Source organism: Blennius ocellaris (genome assembly GCF_963422515.1).
Source record: "Blennius ocellaris genome assembly, chromosome: 8".
Lineage (NCBI taxonomy): Eukaryota > Metazoa > Chordata > Actinopteri > Blenniiformes > Blenniidae > Blennius > Blennius ocellaris.
The window spans coordinates 20,056,935-20,068,373 of NC_137657.1; the positions used below are offsets into that span (position 1 = coordinate 20,056,935).

At 40.0% G+C, this 11,439-nt stretch overlaps 1 protein-coding gene across 1 annotated transcript; it reads left to right on the plus strand.

Moving 5' to 3' along the window:
* Positions 1-2,445: 2,445 nt before the first annotated feature.
* On the plus strand, positions 2,446-3,504 carry paqr7b (progestin and adipoQ receptor family member VII, b; the record flags this gene model as incomplete). The annotated part of the gene is made up of 1 exon (XM_080500906.1): positions 2,446-3,504. One exon carries the CDS (start codon positions 2,446-2,448, stop codon positions 3,502-3,504), a length of 1,059 nt encoding a protein of 352 aa, XP_080357032.1.
* Positions 3,505-11,439: the final 7,935 nt, after the last annotated feature.

The window sequence follows — 11,439 nt, forward strand, 5'->3', positions numbered from 1 at the left end:
TGTGCACAGAGATCCAGTGAAATTAGAAGGCAAAGAAGCTAAACTCCAGTTTAATTTTCCTGCAATACCCCCCCCCCCCCTTTTTTTAATCAAAAGTCATATAGATGGTTGAAACATTCAACAAATAACAGCAAGGTGCCAAACCTTTGAGAGTCAGATGGAAGGAACATTCAGTGACTTACCACCCAACACATCAGAATGAATGACTTCAGCCTTACATGCTGCAACTTTAAGCTTCTTTCTGGAGATCTACCAGGAGCAGCTTGTTTTAAGTCTCTAACCCATTTGCCTCCAATGTGATTCTCATCATGTCTGTTAGATCTTATAAGAAATTAAAATCACATTTTCATTGGCTACAGTGGCATCATTACATAGAGACAACTACTTTTTCGGCTAATTGTTAAAGACAGCAATAGCATCTTGATTGAGAGGCGCTATCAAGACTGTTAGTTTAAGTCAGATTTTTCAGTTGATACTTTCCAGATTTATCTATGTACAAACAATTATGAACAAAACAAATAACTTAAGCACCAGTGAACCGCCCCCGAAATGCCTTGGTCTTAATTCTTTAAGAGTTTGACTATGTATTTTATAGATGTGCCGTTGTCTCAACATTTTCTCTGCTCTTGTAGCTTACTAAGTCAATGAAAGACTGAATTTATGGTGTTTTAACCACCATTAGTTTGTCGCTCCACAAACCTACACAGGTTTAGATGACTTGTTTAAATGAATAGCTTATTGTGTATTTCTTAGCATTTTAATAAGGTCAAGACTTAATATATGCTTGAAACATAAGTGAAGCCCTCGTCATTGGCATTGGAGGCCCTGAAACATCTTTGGTAATGTCAGTTATTCCTGGATAGGTTCCCTATCTATTTCGTTCTCTATTTTCCAGCTTCACTTTTTGTGAACTGGTGAGTCTCTGTTGTTAAAAACATTGTAAAATCATGTTTGCTCGCCATGAGTTCAGAGACGAAAGACATCAGAATTTTGTGCAAATTTCAGGACCAGCCAGGAACGTCACAGATCTTAAAAGGCAACAGCGCTTGCCTGAGGTTTTGAACTCATTTCATCTCTCAGTCCTGAGCCTTTTGGGTGAAAGGTGAGAGCTTTTTAAAACCTCAAGCCCATCCAGCTGCCTTTTAAGACAATTGAAGATGCCGTCATGTAAATAAACGAGAGTCTTCATGGACACATAGAGGAAGTAACTTCCTTCTTTTGATCACTGATACCGAGAAGGCCTTCCTATCACAATAAATAAATCGTTTCAAAAGTTCAGGCCTTCATTGTAGGGCGCAATTGTCTGTTCGGCAACTATTTTCCAGATGTTTATTATTGTAGAGAAATTGAAAAGTCTGAGCACAGACACACGTTTCAGATGAACAGCCAAACAAACATCTGACTCTCACTACGTTTGAAGCCTGTTACATAGAGCATTAACAAACGTGTGTCCCTGAATGTTTAAGTTGACAGTCAAATATGGGAACGTTCACAGGACAACCTCTGATCACGGGGCTTTAAACTCCGTTTGTTGTTGGGGAGTTAAGTGTCTGTGTGATGACTGTATTAAAGCCATCATGAATGGAGCTCTGACACTGATTTAACACGGCGACTGGAGTAATAAATAAAGTGGTCACCTGCATTTAACCGTCACTTACGGTCAGCACATTTCCAGGATAAATAACAGCTGCAGCAACAAAGAGGCAGAATTATAGCTCGAGTCGAGGCATCAATTTCAACACAGCATATAATTACATTAAAAAAAGCCAAAGACTTGACTTTCTATAACTGGCCTCAGATGGAAACAGTAAAAGATAATCTCTTCTATATTTTTGTGATAATGAAAGCTTAAATCGACCGTTTGAATTTATATAGAGAGGCTTCCTCTCGCAGTTCAGTGCTCGTGTCTTTTTTATGGTGCCGGTCTGTGGGTTAATATTTTATTTCCTCGGCTGTTAACTGCGCTCTCCTCAACTTGAGTTCCAGCCACAATAAACAGCTGCTATCAACCAAAATAAACCTAATAAAGGCAGCCATCAAGCATCCAGTCAGTGACTTACTTGTATTTTAATGTGATATTTGTATTATGACAAAAAAATCTTTTATGATCAGTCAATCTTTAGACCATATTTCATTTTGTAAGATGCAGAAATAATGCCACGTTCTCACTTCCCAGAGTGACATTGTAATCACTCATTTTTCTCAGCAAACCATACAAAAAAATCCATTCATAATCATGTAACCAGAGGATATTTATTTTCCTCTTTATTGACCCGGAAACTATGTTCTTTGCTCCGTAATAGAAGCAAGTAACTGTGCAGTCCATAAATGCTGTCATACTTGCATGCTGACACAAATGTGGCTCAGAGCCAGGCGAGGTATCGACTAATCGACTGTTTGGTCATTTTCTCCATCTCCATCCTCCTCTGTAGTCTCCTGTTTGCCATGGCAACGGTGGTGATGGAGCAGATCGGCCGCCTGTTTATCAATGCGCAGCAGCTGCGACAGATCCCTCAGCTGCTGGAGTCGGCCTTCCCGACGCTGCCTTGCACCGTGAAGCTGTCCGACGTTCCCTGGGTGTTTCGCGAGCGCCACATCCACACCGGCTACAGACAGGTGGACCAAAGCTGGCGCTACTACTTCCTCACCCTCTTCCAAAGGCACAACGAGACCCTCAACGTGTGGACCCACCTGCTGGCCGCGCTCATCGTCCTGGTGAAGTGGCAGGAGATCTCGGAGACGGTGGACTTTTTGCGGGACCCGCACGCTCAGCCTCTCTTCATCGTGCTCCTGGCAGCCTTCACCTACCTCTCCTTCAGCGCTCTCGCCCATCTCCTCTCCGCCAAGTCCGAGCTCTCCTACTACACCTTCTACTTCCTCGATTACGTCGGGGTGGCGGTCTACCAGTACGGCAGTGCCCTGGCGCATTACTACTACGCCATCGAGAAAGAGCTGCACACGAAGGTGCAAGGGTTTTTCTTACCCACCGCGGCGTTCCTGGCCTGGCTCACTTGCTTCGGGTGCTGCTACGGCAAGTACGCCAGTCCGGAGCTGCCCAAGGTCGTCCTCAAGCTTTTCCAGGTGGTGCCCTCAGCCTTGGCTTACTGTCTAGACATAAGCCCGGTGGTCCATCGCATTTACAGCTGCTACCAGGAAGGCTGCTCCGACCCAATCGTTTCGTACCATTTCTACCACGTGCTCTTTTTCCTAATCAGCGCCTACTTCTTCTGCTGCCCTCACCCGGAGAGCTGGTTCCCCGGGAAGTGTGACTTCATCGGGCAGGGCCACCAGATCTTCCACGTGTTCGTGGTGGTGTGCACCCTCATGCAGATCGAAGCGCTGCGAACAGACTTCATGGAGCGCCGCCCCTTCTACGAGCGCCTCCACGGGGATCTTGCACACGACGCCGTCGCACTCTTCATCTTCACTGCCTGCTGCAGTGCGCTCACTGCTTTCTACGTGCGCCAGCGCGTACGCGCCTCTCTCCACGAGAAAGAGGAATAAGAATCCAGATGTATTCAAGCAAAACAAACGGTCATCTATTTGAGAGTAGTTACCATTTTAAGATAATTCAACTGTTATTCGTCAATGAAAGTTATGAGTTTGTGACGGTGACTTATGATTCTTTCTTCTTGATGTGATCTGCCAAACTACAGTGAACTAAAAACGTGACTGAGGGTGTTTTTTTTTTGTTTGTTTTTTTTGTGACTCACGCTGACAAAAAAGGGAATCTCATATTTGTTTGTAGAGATGAAGGCAGTACTTAAACACTGGAACTAGTCCTTGCATCTCTGCTCCTCTCGTTTAATGGTCTGTTTTTAATCAGAGTCTCCAGGAATGTTTCACTTCGACATGAGAACTGGCTCTTATTCAGGTTCCTCAAACTATGGTATTTATTGGCAGTCTCCTCACTGTCTTAATCAAATTGTAGCATTTTAAATCAAACCATTTCAAAGCATTTATTTTTTAAACGTGCAGTCCCAAGAGACTGTTTGCTTGGGGTTTGATGGCAATTGTTCAGTTTTGAATTGGTGTTCTTGATGAACCTTTTTGACTTTCTTTTCTTTTAAATTGCGACCCTGACTTTCAGAAATCAAAAGAGGAGATTACTTTTTGAAAATCCTCGTGACACGAACACCGTGTCGCAGAAATATTTGAACACACTCAAGGAAAGATGAGAGCCCAATTTGAAAACCAAATATTTTATCTCCTTTATGAAAAGAAGGGATTTTTTTTCTTGGTGAAAACATTCAGTTGGAAACGAGGCTGGCACTCTGTATTGGTTAAGAGGTGGATGGAAGATTAGTGATGTCTCTTTGTTGTTGCGACAATGTTAATCTTTTTTATTCAAAGGGCTGGAACTTCAGCTTTTGCCTTTTCATATCCCATGATGTCAATGCTTCGTGTTCATTGTTTTCATTGTCGGTTGATCAGATTTGAGTCGCAAATGCCTCGTCAAACTGGTATTCTGCTTTTAGTACGTTTTGTTTTTGTATGATGAATATGTATGTGCCTCTACGCATGTCTTTTGGTATATACTATGGATATTAAGTGTGTGAATGTCTTTGAGAGCTTCGCCTTGCACTTGTTTCTTACCCTGTAAATAAGCTGTATTTCTCTAGAAAGTTGTTTGTATCCAATTTTCTTGTCACATAAACAGCATTCAGAAGCGAATGCAGATTTTTGTTTTCTGGCGGAATACAGCACATTCCCGTGTTGCCGCATCCTCTCACCGTGTATTATCAGTGTCTTCTTTCCAGGCAGACTATTAATGGGTATGAGTCCACCATTTCAAACTGCTGTATTGTTTCTTTAAAGAGATCCTTTGTTTTGTTTTCTTTGAAGAATTTTCCTATAAAATGACCGCAGACTTGATTTAACTGTAAATGTTGCTTCCTTTTTTTTTTTTTTTTTTTTTTTTTTTTAATATAATCTTAACTGAGAATGATCCACATTAATAACTCTCTGCTCACGATGGTGTCTCATGTGCCAATGAATCTGTTGTTGCATCAGTGATGGTACTACTGAAGAATGAATTTAGAGGCAGAATGTCAGACTAGTTCATTAAGATTTTTGTCGTGGCCTGACTGCAAACATGTTACTACTGAGATTTATCCCCCAGAAATATGAACCTTACTGTCTGTTGACTCCGGCATTTCTGACCTGGTCTCATCATGCACTGCCTGGATCAACACTGTATATACTGTAGCTGACCACACTGGCTATGTTTACATGCATGGAGGCTGTGATGTGATTGTTCTGGTTTTGTGTTATTCCTTCGAAATGTGATAAATCGGAATAACCTGGGTAAAAAAAAAAAAGAAGAGAAAAAAAAAAGCACTCCAGTTTGGAGAAACTTCTGGAATAAACCTCTCATATTGTGCGGGTATGGATTTCTGGGTGAGGAGACTGAAGCTCTCATGCATAAGACAAAATTTGCACTTGTATCCTTTTTAATAGGCTACTGATTTCCAATTGGTAAATGATGTCTGCAAACCTCTCACCAGCCCCACCTGCAACATAAGCTCACGGTCCGGACCATCGACAGGACCAAAACAATCGAGACGCTGTGCTAAATAACGAACAATGTTGGGATGAAAGTTGGCAGCTAGAAGGTTCAAAGTATTTCTGGCTGAGTAGATTTTATTTATCATCATTTTGTTTTCGGCAAAATGGATCGTCTGTCACAGATTATCTAAATTGCATGCCAATTAAACGTGTTTAAATTGCAACTGGAATATGAGTGAGTGAGTGAGTGTGTGTGTGTGTGGGGGGGGGGGGGGGGGGGGGGAACGACGACTGTGTGTAAACGTAGCTTATACCACCCAAGGTTTCCTTCTATCTCTGAAGCAGGGTGAGAGGGACCAGAACATCCTCTGCCTCTAAAAATATGTGTAACTGACTGTACTAATATTCTGTGGTATTTAAGAAAATAAACTGTTGCAGTAAATTCTGAAGTTCTCTGTTTTCTTTGTGTTTGTTTGAGGATAAACAGGTAATGTACATGTGAACATATTAAAATGTCATAGAAAAATGATTGTTTTGGCAGTTATTTCTCCTGTACACTCAACGTGTAAAGGCATTTTAATCATTTTGATCATGATGATTTTGGCCTCTCGATTTAAAAAGGGGTAAAACGTCTGATCTTGTGAAATTTTATATTTTGAGTAATTTAATATTTGAAGGAATTTGTTTTTGATTTACTTATAAGTGGAAATACACAGAATAAGATGAAAAAACTTGAAATACCTTTGCTATTGTGTGATAAATTAAAATACTTGCATTGTCTGAGCTAAATTGGCGAAAAGGGACTTTGGTATTCACTCTTTCAAAGGAACACGTGGACAAGCTACTACAATAAAATTAATTAGTATTATTGTAATGATTATAAGTTCAATACCTACCAAATTCTTCACTGCGTAATTAATCTGGTAGGACTACACCAGTTTGCCATTTAAGTTGTGTACGATTTCTAGATTAGGAGCATCATTATACAAAGCCCTATAATATTTCTCTTAATAATATCATTTTGGCTAATTGAACAGATTGTGTTTGTAAATAATAGATAATACACCCTTATATGAGCTTACTTAAGTGTTGTTCCTTTGGAGGAGCTGTCGGTTGAATTTACATGGCTCTGCAGCTTTCACAGCATTACTTCAATGACAACAATGAACAATTCTTTTTATTTTGATTATTGATTAGTTGGGCAACAGAAAATATGAAAAGAACTTTAAGACACTTAAAAAAAAAAAATACTGCAGTACTGCATCAACTGAAATCTGTGTCATATTTCCCTGCAGGTGATTTAATTATGAGCCTCTGACCACAGACTTTATTAAGCTAACTATAGACAAATCCACTCTGTTCTTCCTGTGCCTGCATTTCCTCCTTGTACTGCCATTGTCTCTCACCGACACTCTGGGACATATTCCAATGGGCAAAAGGTGACGACGTGCAGAACAGGCCTCAAATTCACTGCAAGTTTCAGGCAGAGCAACAATTTATACACAGGAACCATGACTATTAGATGATTTACAAATATTTTGACACCATTTAAAATGTGATTTATGTCACAAGAAATAATTAAGAAATGAAGGTCATGGGGTCATGAGATCAGGCCAAGCCGAGTCTTTGTGGAGTTCACATGTTCTCCATGATGATGTGAATTTCTTCCAAAAACATGCAGTGGAAATCTCCAAGCTGCTGTAGGTGTGAATGAGTTTGCCTCTGTCTCCCAGGGTGCACTTGGCTTTTGCTTGTAATCAGCTGGAATTGAATCCAGACTCAGTAAGGAAGATGGATGTCTGGACAGAAAGATGAATCCAAGTGCACAAACATGGGCTCTCGAACTGCCGAAATAACCACCCAGTCTAACCTCTCCCCACCAGCTAATATAATTATTTTATGTGATTAAAGGAATATAATCTCAGGAATGACTGGGGCTTCATGCGGCTGAACTATAAAGGATAATATACATTCTATGACTATAAAAATGTCAAATTAACTTCAGAAACAGAAACGCAAACCAAATGATTTCCGATGAATATGTGTGAAAGTGAAATATTTCATGCTCAGTTATTCACGAGTTGCCCAGATTTAGTTAAACTTGTAATTTGACAGATAAGATTCAATATTAGTTTTGCACTTCAGAAGAACCTTGTAACTATCAAGGTTTCTCTAAAGTTCCACAAGTCACAATATGAGTGTTTGTCTATTTTGTGCTGGATCGTAAACTGCATTTTAATATTATTCTGATTTATTAAATTAAATCAAAGTCTGATTTAATCTCACTTATGAAGCCTTTCTTTTATTTCCTGACACACAGAGATAGACGGCAGGTTTCTGTTGAACTGGACGCTACACTCTGACTCGCTGCTGTTTCTTAAGCCATTAGCTCCCAGTGATGTTAAACGGTCACTAAACTTTATTATCAGAGCCCAGTACTGATAAAATAATGGACCTGCAGTGCAGTTTATGGGGTGGCAAATGTAAATAATCGGCTGTGGAGACACCTGAGCTCTGAATTGTTGTCGTTTGTCTGTTATATAAATAATTGTTGGAATAAGACCACCAGAGGGCAGCCTTGGTGTTTGGTAAGAGAATGACAGCTGAGGTAAATTCCAGCAACTCAAGAGGATTGTCCTGGGAGGTAAAAGTGTCTCTCTGGGAAATTGCGAGGTAAAATATAAAGTAAAATAAAAATATATTCTGAGAAAGCAGAAGTTGGAGATGTATTCTCTGAGTGGCTTTGTTATCACAGGAACAAAGTTTATCACAGCAACATTAACGGTAAAGAAGAAAAGCACCAGTGTTAAAGGCTGCTGATACTGATATATATATATATATATATATAAAATCAGTTCAACCATGGATTATTCTATATTAAGTGTTGAATAATGGAGTTGATCCAGCGAAGTTGCAAATAACTAAAACATCAGACACTGTTCACCAGATGTGAAGAATCCATACATGAGTATATATGATGAGTATATTTATTTTCCTTGAAGGTTCAATGGTAACAAGGTCAGGAAGAATGCCATTATCTGCAATACCTCTGGGAACAGTTCAACAAGCCCTAAAAGATTTCCTCTGTCTGAAAATGGATGTTTAAAAGAAAATATTATTATGGCCTTGAATTATATGTCTAACATCACAAATAACACCATAAAACAGCGTTTCAAAGTAAACTTGCAGGTCAATCAAAAGTAGCTTTTATTTCCCTTTATTGAAAGCACCACCCTGCTGTGGTAATAAAATCACAATTTTCATTTCTCACCATCTGCAGCCTGAATTCCCAAATCACAAGATATATGTTTATTTTTCTGTTGTTAAATTAAACCTGGAGTGAAATTGAACAACACTTAATGATAGCTGCAAACATTTGCTTAATAGCCTAAAAAATAACACATGATTAAATGTAGTTTATCCAACGTTAATGCTCATCTGGGAACAATACTTGGACTGGCTTCTTGCTCACACGGCAGTTCTGTGGGTGGCACATATGGTTTCATATATGCATATGCATGCATGTTCTGTATGCATGGATTGGGCGGCTCTGGTGTTAAATTTGTTTGCATATGCCTGTATTTTATGTTGTTCCTTCATTGTAGACATTGTGTGTGTGTTTAGCTTTGTATCCTTTGTTGATATTAGTCAGAAGCTTTTTCTTATGTTGATTACGGTATACTCTCTTTTTATTCTTTATGTTTTGCTGTGTATCTATCTGAGGTGTATTCTTCTTCCCGTCTATTGCCTCCACGGTGAAACAAACACACATACCATTGATAGCCAGTAGAAAATTATATTCCGTGTTAATTAGAACATTTTTATAGTACATTTTCCACTGATGGAAAGGAATCATTGAAATTTAAGGCAGAAATGGGCCCTTGATACGTCTACCTTGAATGTGATTAATCCACGGTATTACGCACTCATACGGTCCTAAATCAAATGGAAGAGATAGTGATAATTGCCTTACAGCCTGCTTCCTGTCCTCTAACTATCAATTGCTTCCCCAGACTCCATCAATTTTCATACGCCTGCCTCTGGAGCAGCTCACCATCCCTCTCCTCCTCCTCCTCCTCTTCCTCTTCCTCCTCCACCTCCTCCTTGTTCAACTGTCTGTGAGATGCGCTGCAAAGCTATTGCTCCTGTCCGCTCCTTTATAAACGCTTCATTTGCTTTGTATGATTTGTATCAAGGTTACCAAGGTAATATTGGGTGGCCTTGGTCTCATATCGTGTTTTGTAATTAAAGGTTTGACTTGCTAGAGGGACCGGCTTTGTTCGGAGTTATTAAATCGCCTTCCCTTTTTGCCAGGTGACAGACAGCCAACTTCTTTTTGCATCTCTCTCACTCTCCTTTTTGATGAACCTCTTCTGTGCCGCCAGGTATTTTGTTCCCACATCCTTTGTTTTTGTGGCATTTTTATATTCCCCCCACCTGCTTTTGTGATTACACAGTGAAAACCTTTTGGAAAATTACTTTTGTGACGGATGTAATCATATGAAGAAAAGAACAATATATTTTTAGACTGTGAATTGGAAATGAGTCAAAATGTAGAATATAACACCTATTCTTCAGTTTCTCTAATTTACTCATGAAGGTACACATCTGGACTGTCACATAGATCTCCACTAAAACCTTATTTATAGGTCAGTTGTCATGACAGCTTGAATAATTGCCTGAATTGTTTAAGAACAATGATAAAAAGGTATTCATGAGCTCCGGAGTGTCAAAAGTTTCAAAATCATGTTAATCAATCAAAACAATTACATCTCCCCAATATAACACAGAACCTGAAAAGGTCTTTGATTCTTTTTATTGGGCTCTCCACAGACCAGCCATAACATTATGACCACTGAAAGGTAAACTGAGTAACTTTGTGTATCTCCTTTTTGTGATACCCGTTAGTGGGTGAGATATATATTATTCAGGAAGTGAAAATTTTGTAACCAATTCAGATTTCCCAGGAGTTGAACAAGTCTGAGGAAATTCATGTGATGAGCCTGTGACCAGGTCATTGGTGACCCAGACTCACTGATGCACAGTGTTACTTGGAGGACCCACCGTCTTCATCCCAGGACATAGAGGGTCTGTTGCTTACATGCTACAGCTCATGTCCAGAAGTCTATTCCTTGGTTTGGCAGCAACAATGGAGCTGGGGTGAGTGGTCATTATATAATGGCCGACGAGTTTAAATTAATAGGTTGTGGTATTTGTCTGTCTTTATTTACTCTTCCTGAGCTGAGATTAATACCATTGTCAGGCCTGCTTGTAAATACGGGTAAAGGAACATTAGCATAACTAGCAAAGCTTATAAGCCGTGGTGCATAAAAAAGCCTCTGTTTTTGTAATCTCTAAAACTGAATTGTCCTTGCACGGATAGAGTGTGCATACTGGGGCACTTGTTCTACAACAATGTCAGAATATATACTGAGTTAATACATTTAGTCTGTTCCAGAAGAGACACTTCTTACCTCCTCTCTATCTCTGGAGTTGCTTTGATGTTATTTGCCTCACCAATCAGCTCGCCCACTGATCGGGACTATTTATCATGAGCTGGTTGAGGAGATAGTGGAGGCTGGCATTCTGAAGAGAGAGCCCCTCTCTCTCTCTCTCTCTCTCTCTCTCTCTCTCTCTCTCTCTCTCTCTCTCTCTCTCTCTCTCTCAAGCCCACAGTTGCTGAAAGATAATGAATTCCCCTCCAAGCCCTTTAACCTCAGCAGGGTTGGAGACTCTGTACAATTTACTCAGATAACCATAAAGTGGGAAACTTTAAGAAGCCTGGACACTGTTTTCCTCACACTGGTCTCGTAGCATAGCATCTTAGGGGGTTATAGACTTGTTTTGTGGGTGTTATTGTTTGAATAACCTTTTGCTCGGAGTTCCGTTGTGGCACGACAGCCAGTACATTTTTTTTCAACCCCAAACCTT